This window comes from Oenanthe melanoleuca, chromosome 8, assembly GCF_029582105.1.
Source record: "Oenanthe melanoleuca isolate GR-GAL-2019-014 chromosome 8, OMel1.0, whole genome shotgun sequence".
NCBI lineage: Eukaryota > Metazoa > Chordata > Aves > Passeriformes > Muscicapidae > Oenanthe > Oenanthe melanoleuca.
The window spans coordinates 18351858-18372743 of NC_079342.1; the positions used below are offsets into that span (position 1 = coordinate 18351858).

General features: G+C 41.2%; 1 protein-coding gene across 4 annotated transcripts in view; it reads left to right on the forward strand.

Moving 5' to 3' along the window:
* The first annotated feature begins 7110 nt into the window (after positions 1–7110).
* MAST2 (microtubule associated serine/threonine kinase 2) overlaps positions 7111–20886 on the forward strand; it is a 182954-nt gene continuing 169178 nt past the window's right edge. For all 4 annotated transcript variants that reach the window (XM_056497403.1, XM_056497398.1, XM_056497399.1 and 1 more), the window contains exon 1: positions 7111–7444. In XM_056497403.1, coding sequence (XP_056353378.1) covers positions 7277–7444 — 168 coding nt within the window. In that variant the 5' untranslated portion in view covers positions 7111–7276. The remainder of the gene's footprint in view (positions 7445–20886) is intronic.

Consider the following 20886-nt stretch of genomic DNA (forward strand, 5'->3'; position numbering starts at 1 on the left):
GCTGTAAGCACTGATTCCTACTCCAGCTCTAGTAAATGCCTCAAGGTGAGTCTCGCTGGCCTAAAAAGAGCCTTTTCCAGATCAGTGGAAACTGAGCGATTTTTATGTTCCAGAACAAATTTAATTAAGGCAACTTTAGAGAATGAATTTAATTAAGGCAAGTTTAAAAAGGCGTAAAGTAGCTATAGGAGAAAATGAAGTAAATCTAATGGCTTATTACCCATGCTTTCACCTCATGTGGCTTGATCTAGCATTGGCTGAAATTCATGGAGCTCCTTGCTGCTTTGCAAAGCACAGGATTCGTGTGTGCTGCTCTGCACTCGAATCTGTGTAGTCATACAAAGCAAAGACCAAGGTATAATATGAACATTGACTTTCAGCCCTGTGAGGAGTGGCCAGCCTGGTGAAAAGCACAGAAATAGTCCATGCTCTGCTCCTTCCTGCTCGGTTTGTGTGACTACATGGACCCTGGTGAGGTGTCAGCATGCCAGGAGGTTCTTGTAATGCCTCTGCTCACTGAATTGGCATACAAATTATATTAAGCTATAGGAAACTGGGATCGCTTTCAGGCTTTGAGTATGAGCCAAATGGGACCACTTGCTGGGAGATTAGGCAGAGTTTCTAGCAGCAGGAAGGAAAATTGTCATATGTTTGTGATTTCCCAGACTTGGCTTTGGTTAGCAGTACATGTAAGCAGGCTCAGGCTAAGGAGCTTTTAGTGATCTTGGCTATACATCATCTCCCGAGAAGTGAATATCAATTCCCCTTTTCTAAAAGTATTCTCTGACAATTGTTTTGTCTGATGTCTTATACTGGGAAATTTGTTAAAGGAATTTTCTTACCTCTTCCCATACTTGAAGGGGTAATTTATCTCCATTTGTTAAAATGTAACTTATTTTTAAGCACAAGGTGATATTCTTGCACTTTTAAGGCTCCTACTGACATTTCATTTTAACTTTAATGTCAGTACCCTGTAACTTTTATTCATCTCTTCAGAAGCTCTAGTGAAAGCATGGATGATGTTGAGATATTGCCATAGACAGCAGTTCAGGCACCACAACAATAAATTACTATCATCTGATGATCTAATTGATAGTGGTCAATGGTGTTAGCAAACCCATACAATCTATTCCAAACCCACAAACACTGCTACACTAGCTCTCAGGAGTCATCTACCTGAGCAGTTTCCTTCTGGCATGAGCCACTGGCAGAAAATTAGGAAAAAAGTGTTTAAAAAATATAGTTTCTAATGTCCCAGCTTCTGGCAATCAGTTTAGTAACTATGTGAACTGACATCTCATAACTCAACAGAGTGATTCCTGCTTTGTGAGTCAGATCTCTTTAATGACTGCAGCAAGCTTTCATGCTTTTATATTCTTGGTAACTCTGCAAAACCGATGTGGTTAAGGGAAAAATTGTTTGTGCTTCCAGCCAGTGACAATTGCCAGATCCATTTCCCTTCTTGGCACCCTGAAAGCGTAATAACAGTGTGACTGGAGGGAGACTGAGTTTCAGGAGTGTAAATTAGAGCATTTGGCCTGTTACAGCTTTATTAGACATGGCAATGTCTGCTAATGAAATTAATCTGTTTGTTCCTCATGTCTCAGCGTGAGTCTGCGTGCTCAGAGGTTGGAAGTGTTTTTCTTGTTAACTGTAACAAAAATGTAATTAGGAGGACAGGTTGTTATCTAATTTAGTGACGTTCCTTTAAATGCAAAACTGCATTTAAAGTTGCAACAAGAACGTGTTATTTGATGATCAGTGAAGTATATGACCTGGACTTTCATTAGGTTAGACTTTAGAACTGAGAGCTTGTCTTTCACAGGTCCTGGTCGAATGTATCATGTCACAAGTCAAGCTGAATGCCAGGGGAGACACTCCAGATGGACTCAGTCTGGCACTTCTGACTCTGGAAAAAAACAGCTGAGGTCAAATCTTAATGCTACTGAATCTGAGGTGTGATTTGTTTCAGTTCACTGATAGGATTTCTCCTACTTTTTTTTTATTGGTGTGAGGAATACATCACAGAACGAAGTAAGGCTTATTTGTCTTATTTGAGTACACAAATGTTGCTGAGCTAGTTCTCCAACAGGGCACAGGAATGACAAAAGCACCAGTAATTTTATATAATGAAGAGAGTGAGTCAGTGGTCGGTAAAAAAGCAGATATTTAATGAAAGGTAGGTTTAAAAAGAAATCACAACCTAAAGCAACAAAATTAGAATTGTCAAAATGTCATTTTAAGCCTCACGTTAGATTTTTCAAAATTAAAGGGGACAAAAAAACTACTTATTTCAGCTTATTACTAAGTTGAAAGCACCTCTTGAAAGCATAACAGAATGCTCTTCCTTTGCCCTAGTCTTTCATTTGCCTTTCACATTCTGCTAGTCTGTTACTGTGGGGTTCCTTGAACCACTAACAACTACTGTTAGTTTTTCTACAAAGAAGGGTTTGGGTAGCTCCTAACTGGTGTGAAGGGGACTTTCACAAGTGACAAAGAAAAATCTGTGTCCAGTTTGACCTATACTCCAGAAATAACCAGCTGCAATCATGTTTTGAATTTAGACTGTTAATATTTGAATTTTCTAAAATCGCATATAAATGATGAATTTCCTCTTAGGGGAATAGCAATACTTTTTTAATTTTTTTTTTTTTAATTTTTTTTTTTTTAATTTTTTTTTTTTTATTTACACTTGTGTTATGGGTATTCATTATTTGAACAGAGAGAATGCCTATATGTCCCTGTCTAAAGTTGTGATGTGTTTTAAAGTACTTGGTGCCATTACTGGATCCTGGATGGCCACGTCCCACAGTCCCCTCTGTGCCTTGATCCTGTACTGCCCCTTTCCCTCTACTAATCCCCCGTTCCCTCCAACTCACATGGGATTGTGCCCCAACCAGATGGGGAAAGCAGTACAGCAAAAAGAAATCTAGGGCTCCCCTTACCTCCAGTATTGCTGTGTGAATCAGTTTTGTTTATAGCACAGCTGAAGAGTTTTGTTGCTGAAAAGGGTGAGGGTAGGACTGGCAATACTTTCAGTCAGAACTGCCAGCCTCTGTGCCCCACTGTGTTGACATTCTGTGTTGTTTCTTTTAATTGTTATGTTGAACACCTTGTAATCAAAATGAAGAGCTGACAGATCTAGAGAGAAAACAAATAATGCAAGCACAAGGTAACAGTGAGATCACACTGGTCAACCTATTAGAAGGCAGTGACTGGAAACCACCAGATGAGTCACTGCTGAGCTTTTCCTGTTGGTGTCCCTGCAGGGATGAATGCTAAGGAGGACACAGTTGAAGCCCATGTTGTCTCTGATGAATAACTCCCACACATGCCATATTAGTCCTAGACAGCTTGACTCATTGTCCTGTGATCATTCTGTGGTTAGGAAATTGACCACAGCACTCATGAAACAGGTGTTTTTTTTACCCAGCACCTTTGTTTACATTGTCATCTCTCTTTCTGCCCCCCCTCACATGGCTCTGCTCTCTGTTCTATAAACCAAGACTTTTTCTACTTCCTGGCAGGGCTGGGATAGGGATTTGAACTTTGTTGAACAAAAGGATGCTTCATTCTGTGAAGAGTAATGCGTTAGTCTCAGTCCAAACTTTGCCCAGCACATCTTCCTGGATTTGTGGGACTTTGTTACCTGTATTTTTTATTTTGCTTATAACTGGTATTCTCTATTTGTATCATGCTGGGTTTTTGTCGTTTTTAATTTTTTATTTTGTGAATCTTGAAGAAAGAATGCTGTCAACACACATGGAATTGGGGAAACAGGCAGGAGTCATGGTGATGATGTGCAGCCTGTTAATTACTTGTCATTACTGACATTCTGTGCAGGTACAGCACCACATGCTGCAGTCCTGTGCCTTCCTCCTGCCTGACTGCACATTGCCAATTGCCAAACATTAGTATTCCAGTGTAAAGCCCAGAACTTGTCTGTGAATACCATTAGAACTGGGTCACTAACAGAAGGTGCGTGACAGATTCACATGCAGAACAACCAAAGCCATTTCCTCCGTCTCGTACAGAGCACAAATACTGAGAGGGAAGGCTGTGTGTACAGTGTGAGTGGAATGACAAATGACAGGATGCAGTGATAGACTTGTTTGGTGGCATTAGTGATGCAGTTCTACCTTGGAAACAGTGGAAGCAGGTGATCAGCTGGGCTATGTGTGGCACTGATTTTGCCAAATGGTCAAATTTAATAGGGATTCAAATGATTAAGTATTTCATTTTCAAGAGGAAATTCTCTTGCTCAGCAGAATAACTTCTGCTATTTAGCATTTTCTATTCTGTTTGGAATAAAGAGGTTTGAACCTCACAGCTTCAGTCTGCATATCTCTCTCTTCCAGCTCCACGAATTATTGCTGTAGCTGTGTGCTAAGCAGTCATAAAAATGTTGCAGAGGAATTTGTCATTCCAGAAAACATGGAGTGAATTTAAGTAGACTGTGTTCTGCCTTACCAAAGTCCCTTTAAACCAGCTAGAGAAGAATGGAAGGGAACTTTTCCAACAGTATCATTCCAGCCACCTTCTGAATCAGAAGAGCATGCTGAGACCTTTTTTATATGGAAAAAACCCACAGTGGAAGCCAGGGAAAGGAAATATCTGGAACTGCAAAGAGAAACTGCATTAGCTGAGTATCAGCACATGAACTATACAGACTCTGTGGAGCCTTGCTCTGTGCTAGTCAGTGTAGATAACCTAAGAATTATCCCCCTTAGAAGCCTTTATTAATTACCCTTGTCTTTTTTTAATGTGACATAAGATTTCTGGAGACAAACATCATGAGCATCATGTGGCACCACACCACGCTCTGCCTCATTCATTTGTGCCCCTTTTCCCTGCCAAGCCTCTCACGATTCGTTCACTTTTATTTAAAGCTGGTGAAAAAAAAAAAAAAGTTCAGAAAATTAGCTCATATGGAAAAGAGAAATCAGGTCACTCAGACTGGTCTGCAGATTCAGGTCATATTAAGTGACATGTTTAAATGGAAAAAAATATGGGAGAATCAGTAAAATGAGGAGTATTTTTCCTATTCTGTTAACATGAAACCTCACTGTTCTTTTGTTTCAGAAGTATTGGAAAGACATTTTGAGTCCAAAATACTAAACAGGGATTAAACAGAGAAGGAAATGAGCCAGAAGCAAACCAAACACAATCTCTTCGCAAATAAAATGTTCTATTAACTCCCAAATGGCTTTTTGATTTGGAGTAATGAAAATTATTTTTAATTTTTAAATTAAAATACACACCCATAAGGCAATTATTTGCAATTCTGTCTAAAATTAACATCTGAAGATTTGTTTCTAATATGTTTATTTTTTTTAATACGTTAGACAGGTAATGTTATCCACATCCTTATTGTGACTTTCCTTCCTGTGTGCATGAATTTCTTTCTGGCACATGAAGAGAACAGGTGTGAGCCAGAGCAAGGTGTCCCACAGGCCATAACCAACAAATAACTAATTGGCATCTATGCTGCAACAGGGCAAAGATCCAGCCAAATTATGATGAGGCACTGTGCCATCCTAATAGACTCACATTAACAAGGACGCCAAGATTCCATAAATTTGCATTATTTACATTTAGTTAGAGCAGGATTCCCAGATGGGAAGTTCCACATGGTTGTCCATCTCCATCATATACAATTATGATGGAAAAAGACCTCTCTGACTAATCTAGCATCCTGAAATAGTTTTCAGCAAGCATTTAAACATTAATAATTACTTAAAAATGCTCCCACTCTTCTACCACGATAAATCATTGGGAAGTGTATTTTTGTTGTCTTTGTACAAAACGAATAAAAAAGTTATATAATTAGATTTCCTGGTTGAAGATGTATGAGTCTTTTCAGCTTGGTAAAAAAAGAAAAACGAGTTATTTTTTCTGCAGAAGCAGCAAGATTCCTGGCTATGTTATAGCGAAGAAAAAACCCCAAAACTTCGAAGTTGCTTTTGTGAAAAATGAATGAAGAAACTGGTGACTTAAACCCTCAAGAAATAATTTGCAAAGACAAAAATGCCGAGAGGGTGTGAATTAATGAGATGAAACACAAGATGATGATATTCTCTTATTACTCCTTGAGGTATTGAATCTCCGAAGGTTTGTCTTTTCTACTAAGATGGTGAGCTACATCTTAATCCACACCCTGAGAAGCGGAGGGGCACAGCTGGTGAACATGCTCGGAGTTCCTGCGGAGGGATGCGGGGTGCCCAGAGGTCCTGCAATCACCCGGGCACTGCGGGCTTGGGGCTTGGATCCCTCCATGTCCTGCTGGAGAAACTGGCATTTTTCCAATGTGATTGCTCACTTGTGAAACCACCGGGAAGGTCCTGCACTCACCCGAGATTTTCAGGGACAATTCAGAATTTATTGTCGGGGAAGCTGGATTCTGCTGGACATCTGAGCCGATCTCGGATCGCAATGATAAGGACAGGATGACGCACAGAAAGTTCTACCTGAACATGAGGAAGAACTTTACTCTGTGGGTGACCACACACTTGTACAGATTGCCCAGCGAGATTGTGGAGTCTCTCTGGCGATGTTCCAGGGCCGTGTGGATGCCGTCCCGTGCCTCGCGCTCTGGGGCGACCGTGCTTGAGCAGGGAGCTTGGAGCGGATGAGCCGCTGTGGTCCCTTCCAGCCTGAACCGTGCTGTGACACTGCGATACTGTGATTCTGTGATTCTACAGTTCTGCCATTCTGTAAATCACAGAATGAGTCAGGCTGGACGGGACCACAGTGGCTCATCTGCTCCAAGCTCTCTGCTCAAGCATCCACACGGCTCTGGAACATCGCCAGGGAGCGAGACTGATTCTGTGGGACATAAACGCTGCCTCACACCCGCACGGCGCATCCTGATCTCTCACACCCCGCAGCCTCCTCCTGTGAGGCAGCCCCAGCTCGGATGCACAGGCTGCTCCGCCGGGACAGCCCCACCTGGACCCGGCCCCCGGCCCCCGGCACCCGCCCGCCCTCAGAGCCCGCAAGCCTCGCTCCTCCTCCCGGCCGCGAGCCCGCAGCTCTCGCGATAGCGGCCGCCGGGCGGCGCGCGGGGCGGGGGGGGGCGCGGTGCCGCGCGGGCCGCGCTCGCTGACAGGCGGCGGGAGCGGGAGCGCGCGGCATGTCCGCGCCCGCGCGCCCCGCGCGCAGGTGCCCGCGGCCGCCCCGCCGCCCCGGCGCTCCGTGACCGCCGCTCGCCATGGGGCCCCGGCCGTGCCGCCGCCGCTGAGGAGGAGCAGGAGGAGGAGGAGAAGAAGCCGCCGCGATGAGGAAGGGCCGCTCTCGGGGGGACAAAGCGGCGCCGCCGCCGCCGGCGCGGAGGGAGCCCGGGCGGGCGGTGTCCGGCTGCGCGGCGGAGCGCAGAGCCGCCCTGCTGGGGGGCGGCGGCAGGAAGGAGCCGGAGGACGCCCGGGCCGCGGGGGCGGCGGAGCGGGTAAAGCCGGGGCGCGGGGCGGGGGTCGCCGTTGTTATGGAGACGCGCCCCGCGTGGCGGGGCCGGTCCGTGCCCGCCCCGGGCCGGGAGAGGGGCGGCGGGCGCGGGGCGGCGGGCGCGGGGCGGGAGCGGCGGCGCCCGGTGCGGCTGCAGCCTCCGAACATCCTGGCGCGCTCCGTGCGCTCCCGCAGGTAGATGCCCCCAGAAGAGGGAAGGGTGGGAGCGGTTCAGTGTCCGTGTCGGTGCTGACGGCGTGAGTGAGCGGTGCGGGAGCCGCGGTGCCGGGAGTCTGCCCGCGTGCCGGGAAGGCGAGGGAGGCTGCGGTGGAATCGGGTGTGTGCTGTGTGCTGGCTGGCGTTACTAACCACTGAGCACATCTTTCTAGTAGGTCCCTCCTAATCGCGATGATAATTGTGATGCATTTTCCAGCGTTTTTAGGTCTTAATTCCAGAAGTGGTTTATTTAGGAATTGTAGCGTACCTTTGCAGAGACTTGAAAATGCTCGCCTTGTTACATGCGAAAGTGTGTGAGTTCAGTGTGTCCACTTTTATGTCTTTCATACCCACAAAAATAGGATCTACTGGTGCTTAGGATTACAAGGATGAGAGACCAAAGAGATCCTAAACCAAAATTTATGATCATCAATACTGCTTTGGCAGTCCTAGTTTTACAAGAGATAAAAATGGGAGATGACACTTTTTAGTTGAAAAATGTAAGTGACACAACTAATACTATTTTTTTGTTTATTTGAAGAGAAGGAGAAAGTATCACAAGTATGAAGATTCCTGGGATGCAGTAATTTATTGCTCTGTTTTGACATTTTTGGAGCAAAGAGAAAACCTAGGGTCTTTGTCAAAAAGATGTTTTAAGTTTACATCATTGTTGCAGATGTACAGGTTTATGCTATTTTAAGAATAATTTCTTAGGAGTTTTTTCCTGGAAAAGCAACATTACATTGCCTTCAGTTATAGGAGCTTTGGATTTTGGCTTTGACTAGTGGATATCGCCTGAATACAGATTTATCAGACAGGGCCCTTGAAGAGAAGACCTATTATTTTATTCTCTAGTGCTTTGTTAAGCCAGGTGTTTAAGAGGGGTTGCTGCTTTTGATGCTTATTCTTTCCCAAAACAACTAAGGAATGCTACAATCTTTATTCAGGAAAAAAAAAAAAATCTAAAATCAGAAGATGTCACCCGGTATCTTCCCAGCTGTTTGTGAAATGGACAAATTTGTAGAGCAACCAAATGCAGTATCAAGGTGTCTGTTGTACTGTTTTGACAGTTTATGATATTGGCATGGAAATTGACGGAAATTAGTTCCAGTTTTGGTAGTGTGGATGAAACCTACAAATCGTGTACAGAGAACATACTATGTATTGAACACTTGGGCAATTTCACCCAAACAACCCCAATGCTGCAAATTCAGAAGTGTCAGTTTTTGAGATGTGCAAGGCTTTATAATGGGACGTAGTGCACATCTGTGTTTAACTTGGATGCTCTGAGTGGGACCTGAAGTGGCTTGTAAGAACAGATCTTGGTGTGATGGAGGAGTTTTTCAGCTAAAGTTAAGAAAGCTTCTACTCAACTGTGTGTGAGATACTCCCCAAACTTCTGAGGAGAACCTCTCATCCCCTCTCCCATTTTGTCTTTCATTTAAGGCTTTGTAAGTGTGGTAGACAACTGCAAATAAATGGGCGTGTTGGACAAATGTAGCAAACAGCATTTCTGTCTTTAATGCCAATAATTCAGTGTTTATTTAAATGCTGGTAGTTGGTAACGTGTGTGTGTTATAAAAGGCCTTCTGAGATGCAAAAGACAATGAGATATTCCATTTTCACTGATCCAGCTTGTAGCTTGACAAGTATTTCCTTTGGGGCCACTTCTGATTTAAGTAACCCTGTTGTTCCCGAGCCTGTAAAGTGCCTTCAGCAATGGCAGTGCCACAGTGTGCACAGCTGCAGCAAACCATTCTGGATTAAATTCAGATCTCTTTGTTTGCCATACATTTGCACAAGTTTGTGGTTGGGAGAGGCTGAGCTACTGAAAAAAGTCCTTATCAAAGTGTGACTGCAGCAGTTAATCACTGTACTGACCTTAAGGCCTTTGAAAATCTGGTCCTTTGCTCTGCTTAGGTCCCGACGTGCATACAATTAATGTTTGCGCTTTCTCGTGCCTTACGCAAGAATTCAGAATGGCTGTTCTTGGGCACATTAAAGATCCCTCTCGCCCAGTATCCTGCCTCTCCCAGCTGCCAAGAGCAGAGCTGCTTGGAGAAGAGTATAGTGTATATTAAGGAAATGCCTCTCCCAGCCTCCAGTAATTTGTGGCTCATAGGTTTCCTGAACCAGAGGTGATATTTGTTTTCTGAGCCCCCAGTGGGTTTTTTCTTCTAAGAATTTGTCCAATCAGTGTTTGAAGTAATGTATGCTTGTAGCATCCACAACATCCTGTGGCTGAGTTGTAGTGCTTAAACACATTTTGTGTGGACAAAACACTTATTTTTGTTTGCTTTTAAACTTTCATGCCTTGCTTGTTCCTTCTCGTATTGGAAGAGGCAGTGAAAAGAAGAATCCTTGTTATTCTGTGTGACTTATGGGTTGATGACTTTTATTTACCATCCCTTGCTTGTGACTTTTCCAGAGGCATTTCAGAAAGAAGTTACGCTACCCCTTTCATTGTCCTTCCTGTCTTCTTTGCACCTTTTGCAGGTGTGTTCCTGGCTGGGGACAGTGATGCAGGAATCCAAGGAACAGGGTTGAGTTAGAATAACCAGGACCTGCTACAGTATTTCAGCGTATGCCACCCAGTAAACTTACATGACATATTAGGTTTCATTCTTGAATCTTCTGCATGTTTTTTTTAGACAATCTTTAAGCACTGAGTTGGCACTTCTGTGCAACTATGATAACTCCAGTCCCTCTTTTAAGTGGTAACAACTAGTTCAGAATTTGTCATTGTGTACGTATTTTTTAAAAATACTATGCATAATTTCATATTTACCTGCTATTTTATGGCCCACTTAAACAGTATCATTAAAGTCTTCTTCAGATCTTTGGCTGTTGCTTTTTCAATCTTCAATAACTTTAAGCATTGTCTGCAAACTGTCACGTAAGTGTCAAACCTCTTTGCTAGATTTTGCTTTAAAATATGGAAGGTGTTGATCCCAGAAGAGATGCTTGTGAGACTCCACTGGTGATCTGATCTTTCTTTTTTGGGGAAAAAGGCCAATTGCCTCAACTTACTTCCTGTTCAGCAGTCGTTAATTCATGACTAAATTGTCCTTTTTACTCTGTGTCTTTAGTTTCATTGAGTGAGGGCATCTTTGTCAAACACAGCCCACTTAGATTTCTGTAAAAGATCAGCTTAATCATTGTATGTTTGCTGACTGCATTGAAAGAGCAAAATGGGAAGTTGAGGTGAAAGTGATTGTTGCTTATGAGTGACAGTCCCCATTATCCAGAGGAATATTTCAAGCACTAGCCTGTTTCCATATCATGCTGACATAATTTGTTTTAGTGATATTTATAGTGAAAGATTTCACATGGATCATAGCCAGTATTTGTCAGAATTGCTTTTTTAGCATTTTTTTTCTTCAGGTAGAAGGCAAAGTCCTCATAGGAAGGATTCTTCAGTTTCTAGAAGAGATGGCTGTAGAGGGTTGTGATGGAGTTATGCAAGACTTTGGTTGGTCAGCAGAGGGTAGGTAGCAAACAGCAACTCAGTGTATCCTGTGGAATCAAGTGATGACTCAGGCTTTACGAGAGGTGGATCTTCATGCTAAATGTAATACGTGTACTTTTTATTTTTTTTTCCCCAAGGGATGTAATTGATGCAAAGGAGATTAAGAGTGAAGATTATTTAATGGGTAGACTGGATCCACCTGAGGAAAACACCTGAAATCAGCTAAAATCTAGAAGAACAGGAATGGGGTGAATGCATGATGCTTGCTTTTACTTGTCTGTATGGAATGTCTCTGTTATTTTTTTCCTTGAAGAGTGGGAGCTAATGTGTCCCTAAAAAATCTAAATGCTGTCTTCCTCTGAAAGCAGAGGGAGGATAAACAGATGTGAGGAGAACTGAAGTATTGTGGCAGGTCTAGTGGGATGGAGGTGGAGAGTCAAAGAGTAAAAATAGAGAATACTGAGCACTGAGCATCACTGAATGACATTTTCTGCTCTAAAGGCATGCAGGGTACTAGGGAGTGCTACCCAGGGGTGCTTGCTTGGAGATGTGACAAGGTGAGGTAACAGAAACAGACCCCATCACTTGTGACAACTGGGTGGCCAGAAAAGGATATATGAGTAGATTCCACGACTTTGTGGCTTTGTTGTTAATAAGAGATGAAGGGAGAAACAGTAGCAGAATCTTAACAAGCTGTCTAAGGGGCTGGGGAGGGACTGCAAGTGGTAGAAGCGGGATGTTGATGGACCATTTGTTGTGTATGGAGTTTAACTCAGCTGCTGCTCATGAAGACCTGGACTAAAATGTTGCTAAACCTGAAGGCTCCCCTGCTGTGTCTGTTCTATAGGAAATGTTTGGATAATGCCAGCAGGAAAACTGCAAACATAGTACAGGGAAAGAACCAAAACCTCCTTAGTCCAGTTTAGTTTTGTGTTGGAGAGCCCTTTTTGTAGGGCAGTCAGTGCAGTGGGCTGCCTCCAGCTGTAAATTTTGACCTACCTGGAGAAGGGAGGTCCTGTGTGTTCCTCAGACAGTACATTTTGTTATTTCTGCTCTGATAGAAGGTATTTCCTGAGCTTTGAACAAGCTAACTGACTTACAATAAATTCATTTAACAATTACTGTCTCTTGGAACTGTAGTGCTACAAGCTTTCTGAGAGTAACAAAAGTATTTCTTTTTCTCCACCTGTCTTTGAAACTTCGTAGATATTTACCTCCCAAAGCCAAAATGGATTGCTGAGGTTATCCAGTGTGATTTCCCCACGTGTGCCGTCAGTGGAGCTTTCCTGAAAGATACATTAAAACATCTCTCTTAGAAACTGATCTTATCTTAGCATTAGATCATGGTGTGTTTGTCACCTCTTCTGAAAGCTCTGCCAATGTTTAATTATCCCCGCAGTTAGAGAACTACACGACATCTTATTTCAGCGCTTGTTTTGTCTAATGGCCAACTTGCAGCTGTGGAATATGCTTGTGCTAGCACAGGCAGTAAAAGTCCTCTACTATCTGATCTCTTTTCCATGTAGAAGTATTTGAAATGTAAAATTGAGCTTTTGGAACAGAAGACACAGTTCTTTTGCTTCTAGAACTCTGTGCTTTTCCCTCTTGATTGTTCTAGGAGTGTTTGCCAAATCCAGGTAATATTCTGGCAGCAGCCTGGAATAGTGTGATCACAGACAAGCTTCCTCCTTCACTACTGTTTGATACTTGTCTTTTTACAATTTTGGGGATTGCATTACCACAGTTGGGTGTGTCATATGAGAGAGGATTTTGTAACATTATGCATGTGTGGATATTTCTCCTCCATCTGTGAATAAAATAATGCAAATTGGTCTAAGACTACTTATAAACGATAGGTTAGAAAGCTTATTACTCCTTTCATGTTGTCATTATATGTTGATTCTTTTTTTTTTTTTTTCCTTGGAAGGAATAGCAAAGGTTCTTTTCCACTGACTTCTCACCCTGTTCTTTTTTGGAAAGCAGTCAGTGACCAGCAGGGAGAAACTGGCCAAACCCCAGAATGCTACTCAGATTTATTTTGTCTCCACAGCTGCAGAGAAGCTGTTACCATGCTTTCCTTGCTGCGTGGCAAGCCTGGAAGCTGAAGAGATCTTTCTTTTTTCCTAATTAGAACTTTTGTACCTCAAATATAATAAGTGTTTTCTTTTCTTTTCTTTTCTTTTCCCTCTAGGTGACATCAGTGCTAGTAACAGGTAGTACCCCTGTTGTGATGAGCCCTGTATGTAGACTGCAGAACAGTTTGGTGTTCTTTGGTTATTTCTACTATGAGTCTTCCCTTTTGATTGACAAATGAAGAAAAAAGTTTTTGGAGTAGAGTTGGCACTTTACTTCTCAGTTTTCTCTACAGCTCTGACTCTCAGGTTGCTGATCACAGCTCTGTTGCAGCTCCCCCAGCCACGGACCCTGTGAGTAACAGCTCACAACACTGAAAGCTGTTCTTTATAACTTCATATCAAAACCTACAAGCTGGGATGAAACTTAAGAAGATGGAGGTTTATTTTCAAAATCCAAGTACATAAATGGACTTATTGCTAGCAATGCAGATTGCATTTGCAATCAAGTGTAGTTTTTACTATTCACATTACATATTCTTTAAAACCAAGTATAGCTTAATCATAGCCAAATATGTTCTGCAAACATCATTGCCCCTTCTTATTAAAGGAGAGATGGAGTGCTGCTAACTTCTAGAAGATCAGGAACTATCTGTTTACATAAATGCTTATTGCCACCTGTTCTGTGACATTGATTTTAGGGTAGTTCTGACTTGTGCCTCTTTTGTCAAGGAAGCTAAAGAAAGTTCCTAAGGAGGACATTGGTAAAAAGTCATAAATTACAAGTTGTGATTGTAACTTGCCATTAAAAACTCAGTTACTATTTGCAGACCTCAGGTTTCCTTTTCTCATCTTCCTTTGTTGCTGTCTAACTATTTCTCTTTTGGCAGGAAGAATGCAAAAAAAGGGCTCTCTTCTAATAGAAGATGCACAGTTCTAGCCTGTGGAGCTTCTAATATGGTTAACCAGGATCCAGAGTGTGTGGCTGGCTGGCAGGCATTCTTATCCGCAGACTTCATTTTCTGAAGTTTGTTCCCTTTTCTATGGAGAAATAAAGGTACTGAAGAAGCCAGGGTGTAGCTGTGGAGGAATCAGATGTTCTCCTATGACATGTGTGGTTCTTTGTTTTCTCCTCAGTCCTTCTTCTGAGGAGGCAGGAAAAGAAACCAGAAAGCACAAACCTGTCAGTGCCCCATAGGTGTCTCAATGCCTGCCATAAGCTGATTCTTGTTGATGCCAGAGCTGCTTCTACTTGACTTCTTCACTTGCCATAGTTTTGCCTTTCTGTGTCCTCATCAAACAGACATGGCAGCTCCTGGTGACCTGTTCCTCTGGGTGTTCCACTTGTGTGTTCATGCTAATGTTTAAAAATATGGGGTGCTGAAAAAGTGACTGAGGGAAAGAGTCATCTAAAAGCAGGCAAAAGGGAATAGAATCAGGGGATCAATTCTGTAATGTGCTTATTAGATAATAATAGAATTGTGCCGAAAGATAAATCCAGACACAAACAAAAGGGATGTGGAGCAAGTGACTGATTCTGCAGTGGGCTTGTTGGGTAAGAGCAGAGTGGCACCAGAGGGCTGATGGCACTTCTCTGGCCTGAGAAAATAGAATCATTACTTCTCTCAAAGTTGAGTATTAATGGACTCTTTTGTGTAAATCAATAGCTAGGTATGCATTGCATCAGCAGCTTAGATGATTCAGCTCACCCATGTGAGATTTCGATTTCCTGTCACAAGTGAAGAGTAAGAGCAAATATTGTATTAGCCACATTAATTTCATATCTTGCATATTAGAATAACTAAGCAGGCAGTGGAAAGATGCAATACACTGCATTTCTTGTCCAAAAGTGGAACAGAAGTGAAGGAGCCAAGAGAATTCTTCTATCAGAAGTGCTTGGGTTTGGTGTGGCACTACTTTTCTTTAGACTAATTGTCAGCCTTAAGGGGAAAGCTGCTGCTACTTACTGTTTGTTACAGAGCACTTGAGGATAATAGTGGGGTGCTGTCCAAGGCTAGGATTAGGCAGCTGCAAAACATTCAAAAGATTTTGGATATATTCCTGACTGGATGCCTTGGGAAACCAAGTAATATATCCAAGTGTTACTGTGTTGGAGGAATGGGTATGTGTTACTGACTTTACACCTAGCAGTTGACTTCTTGAGCAAGCTCATCTGCCTTCTTGCAGCACAGAGTGTGAATGTTGTCCTGCCTGTTAAGAGTCTTTAGAAGGGGCAGTTCTTCATTTTTGTCTGATAGGTATGCTTTATTGCCCATGCTGCCTGCCATAAGCCCACATAGCTTTAGTGCTATAAGAAAGGCAGTGAATTATTGTAGCCATGATGATAGGCATTTATTGAAAAGTTTTTTTTAAAGTCTTATTTAATTCCTCTTCATGGAGGCTGGGTAGCTGAAGCTAATGAAGCAGTGAATACCACCAGGCTGGTGAACTATTTGAGATTAAACCAAAATGTTTTATCCCCCAGTAAGACTTTGTTCCTCAAGAACCACAATAGATAAATGGACAGGTCATATAGAGTCTCAGTGATTTCATTTCCACATCAGATAATGATGTGCTGTGGTTAGTGTATTTTGTACTGATATAGTACTGTTTGAAGCCTGGTGAAAATGCTGCTGTTTGAAGGAAGAAATGTGCACAGTCAAAAAACTACCTTTGAAACCAGATTTAGGACTTTTTAATTTGCTCTTCCTCTAAGCTGTGTCTTTTGTGAGTTTTTAATTTAACTTACAGTTAGGTCCCATAGTAATCTGTCAAAAGTTATTTTCAAATGTTCTGTTATAAATACACATTGCAGTGAGGGAAGAGGGTTCAAGACTGATAGCCTAGTCTTCCAACAATTTGGAAGTCTAGCTTACAATTTCTTTGCTGTTTGAAATTCTAGTGTTAATGAAGTCCATTTTGTACATGGAAAATAGGATGATGCTGTGTTTCTTTCCAGGAAAATAATACTGCCTTTGCTGTTGGAGTTGCATCATAAATATTTTCACTTTTTATTATACGCATAGTAAACATTTCTACCAATAAAACATGTTTTAAAACCTTTTAGTTGGTCTGGATTTTCATGAATGCAAAAGCAAGACAGCAATTCAAAACATTCCATGCACGTGTTTAGATTTCCAGAAGCAGATGGCACTGTTGAGGGTGAAGTGTGGGCAGTGTTAAGAATTTTTGGAGTATAATTTCTGTTTCAGTTTCAGTTCACACACATCTTCATGAGCTGTCTACATAGGAAGCTTTTCTCTAATGATTTTTGTTATATGGTGTGAGAAGTAATCTACTACAAACATTCTCAGCTGTTTGTAGCCAAAATAAGTTAATTAATTGATTGATACTTGGGTAATTTTTGTCTTGATATTTACTGAGTCATGCTGTGTTCTGAAACTCTTGTAGGTGTTTGACATATCAGCTAATTCAGCTAATGCTAAAATTACTTAACAAGATTTATAATAAGAAGCTGATTTTCAGTGCACTTCTGGAATCGACCTTGCAGTATCTGCTCATTGTCCAAACACCCAGCAATCCATTCAGGACAGATTTCCAGTGAAGATTTTGCTTCTAAGGGGCTCATTCAGCTGGTCCTAACTTCTTGCAGTTACTGTGAGCTGTCTTGTGGAAATTGGCTAGATATACACTGTGTGTGTTTATCACTTGGATACATTAGCTGCTAGCAGAACAAGATTAAAAACCAGTAATAGATTCTGTAGGTCCTGCCATCCCTGTTGAATTTCCCCTATGGGATTTGATGGAAGAGTTCACAGAGCAGTTTGTCTTTCAGGATGGAAGAGACAGTACAGAAAGGTTACAATAGTAAACAAATGCTGCCCTGCAGCATTCAGGAGGCAGTTTTGCTAAAGACTAAATTATGTGTGCAGTTAGACCCAAGTTTGAGACACTTTGTTGTACTTTGTTAATGCAAACAAACAAAAACTAAGTGGAGAAGGTACATCCACCAATGAGTGAAGGGAATTCAATCTGTGGGATGAGAACTTGAGAAAACATTTCAGCTGCATTTCAGGAAGCTTAAAGACTTTTATGAAATGCAGTACTTGTCAGATTGATTAATTGATGCTCAAGCCTGTTTTCTTTTATCCTTTGAAAATACAGCTGTCATGCTTTGAGCTCAATAATAACGATTTAAAACCCCTAGTTTTCTAATACATTAGTTTTCTAATATGCCTTCCTGGTACTATGTATGATGGGAACCTGGTGCTGCTGCCTCTGCAGGTTATTTTCATCCCACTCAGGGTCATATGTGTGCAGAAGGACTGCACAAACACCTGAGTTAGACTCTGCAAATGGTTGAAGTGTAGTTCTATGTTTCCAGGAAGGCTGTCTCCCAGTGCAAGTGGAGTTCTTTTGGTGGGACAGGACAAGGGGTAATGGTTTTAAACTGAAGGAGGGTTGATTTAGATTAGATACAAGAAGAATTTTTTGCAAGGAGTGTGGTGATACACTGGAGTAGATAACTGAGAGAGGTGATGGGTGCCCCATCTCTGCAGGGGTTCAAGGTCAGGTTGGAGGGGGCTTTAAACAACCTATATAGTGAAAGGTCCTTGCCCATGGCAGTGGGGTTGGAACAAGATGATCTTTAAATATCTCTTCTAAACAAAACCAATATATGATTCTATGATTTCCAGATACCCCAGGTGCTAAACTAGAGATTTGCTTCTCTTTGCATTGAAGGGCATACAGCTCAGAATCACCAAATTATGTTTCTCTGCACTCCTAAAATACCATTTGTCATTATGAAACAAGTACACAAATGACAAAACTACCTTTGTCTTCTATGTAGCTTTCAGAGAATACAACTTCACTAATGCAAGCAAAGTGTTAAACTCTAGGAAAGAGAAAACTGGACAAGAGTGTGTAATGTCAGTGTGAGGTGCTACTTGGAAAAAATGCACTGATAGTGAAATGATTTCATGTCTAGCAATGTTTCTTTGATATTTGTTCTGTTAATCTGGTAGCTGTGTGTTCTCTGTTCACTGAGGACTAGCAGCAGCTCTTATGACTGTATCTGACTCCAGTTTTATTGTAAAGGAGCTTTTATAATGCCCCAGAGCAAGGAAATGTCATCTTAAGAATGGAATGCATAGTAATTGAAACAGGTTTATTAGATGCTAAAATCACACCATTCAATATTTAGTGTATTTACAAGCTATTTATTATCATAAAATTAACTTCTTAATATGGAGCCCTAGTAAAGACCTTTAGAAGCAAACAAGGAAATCAAATCAGAACTGATGTCAGGTGTTCTGGACAGAACCAGAAGATCAGAGAACAAATTAATAAATTATGATCACTGTTTTAGAGAAAAGCTTATAAATGAGTTGTATGGTTACTGCAGTTACTGAAAGCATTTAGAAATTTAAATATCCAGGCATAGATAGATGCAGTGACATATTAAAAGCAACTGTGTCTTTATTAATTGATTAAATTGCACCTGTGCAGTATGAAAATGGCAAATATATGACCCTGAAAGTTAAATTGTTCATTAATTTAGTTATTTGTATGTTCTTTGGCATTTACATTAATTCCTGTTTTTAGGACAGAGTAGAATCTGTTTACAGGGTTGGTTTTTTTCCCCAGTTTAGGAGACACTTCAGCAGAAGTGTCTGCTGACTCCAGTCTTTGTTTGAGCTCAAGGCATGGTGTTGTTCATAAACCTAACACTTGGGTATTGTTCCTGTTCTCAGGCAGAAGGGAAGAAATATGTTTTGTCCTTGAAAAAAATTTTGGCTTTTGTTCCTTTGTGATGGAACTGTATTACCCTGCTTGGTGAGGAGAAGGTTTTGTGCAGTTTATAGTCTCCATTTCTTTGTGCAGACATTGATAAGAATTGTGAATTAGTTTATCTTTGACTACCATTTAATGGCATTTCTATTAAGAGAAGCTAGGGACTGAGCATTTATTGTTTGTCCAAGGGTTGACTTAATTTTGCTTAGGTCTAAAGCCACTGATAATTTTATTTACAGTTTTATAATAAATTGATTTTTTTTCCCCTATTCTATACATGCAGATATGCTGTGGAATCTCAGGGAAAATTTGTTTTCAGGAAAAAACTTCACACAAATGCTTCTTATTTTTGGCTCTGAATCGATCTGCTCATCTCATTTGTGGTAGGAAGTGAGAAGGTTGCAGATGTTTCACGGAAACAAAAATATTGATACCAAAGGATTGGAACTTTCACAATTTTTTTTTTCATGCTGCAAATAGAGAGCAGTGATGATAACACCAGATTAAATTGTTCACTTGTCAAACTTCGTATTTTCAGCTAGTATTTTTAATTTAAAATATATTTTATTTGTGCCTTAGACTTAGAAAAGTCTAGTTTTGGGTCAAGAGTCAAATATTAATACAGAAAACATCTCTTAAGTTTTCCAACTCAGCCTGGAGGTTCCTATCTGAATGTATAAAATTAGTTTATACTTTCTTCCTGGATTTATTGCTATGGAGCAGTTTGTTTGTGTAAATTGAATGAACTTAAAACTTATTGCTAGGTTTTGTCCCTAAAAAAACAGGGAGTTTACATTCCAAATAAAAATTAATTAGATTGTAACATTTTAATGGGCATTAAACAGAGTTTACACGGGTATGGGTAGGTATTTTATTTTGCTTTGTTCTTTCCCTGTGAATGAGACAGTGAGACAATGTCATGTGCACAAAAATCAATATAGTTGGAGATGTGAAATCTCCAAAGTGAGCATCAGTGTTGCAGGCAATGAAGGTGCCCTCCTTCTTATAGCCAATATGAAATCCTGGGTTTTTTTTCCTGCACAGATTAAAATGCAGCTGTTTCTGCTGCTTGCCTGTTTCCACCAGCAGTGCCCAGTCTGGTCTGTCTCACAGCCTAGTTGTGCTAAGAGGCATTCAGTGTTTTCTGTCAATAAATACCTGAATAAATGTGTGAGGAACTGACAAACAAGAGAAGTTTGGTTTGCTGATGCTGTGGATTAGGGTCTTTAGCAAATCTAAACATGCACCTTTATTTAACCATGCAAAACCTAACAGACAAGAATAGAGAAGATAAATGAGTATGTGATAACACACAGGATGCTCAGGAGAACTTGCAGTGATCCTAGTCAGTGGTGTTGGGACACATTTTTGAGTCTATTCAAAGAAAATCTTCAGAGAGAAGGTGTTTTGATGTCTTATGAAACCAAATTTTATTACAAATCCTTTTTTTGGGAGGGGGGTGAGGGGTCATATTTCTTTTAATCCTTACAGTGTACGAGCAAGGATGATGAATTATAGAGTTGCTTTGTTTTGTCTGGCCAGGAGTTAATTTCCCTGCTCAATACAACCTTTTAATGTCTGCAGTACTCATGCTAGAAGAGCAATGATAAAGGAATGATGTGGCCTTTAATGCTCAGTGTCTTTGTTCAGGCTGGTTTTGTTGTCAGTGCAGCTACTGAGCCTGGTGTGGGGTTTGGAGTCTTGATAGATTGATGGTGGTTTATTTGAGCCTCTGTGAAGTCTGATACAGACTTTAGAGGCTCTGTTTCTTTTTCTTCCCTTGATGAAATTCATTTGGCTTTAGGCATTTACGAGCTGAATTCAAGAATTACTCTTCCCTTTTGGCTGTTGGGGAGATCTTGAAGTAGGGTTGAATACTTTGTTTAAGCCATTTGTGTTTTAATGTAAGGACCAAACATTCAAGCTGATATA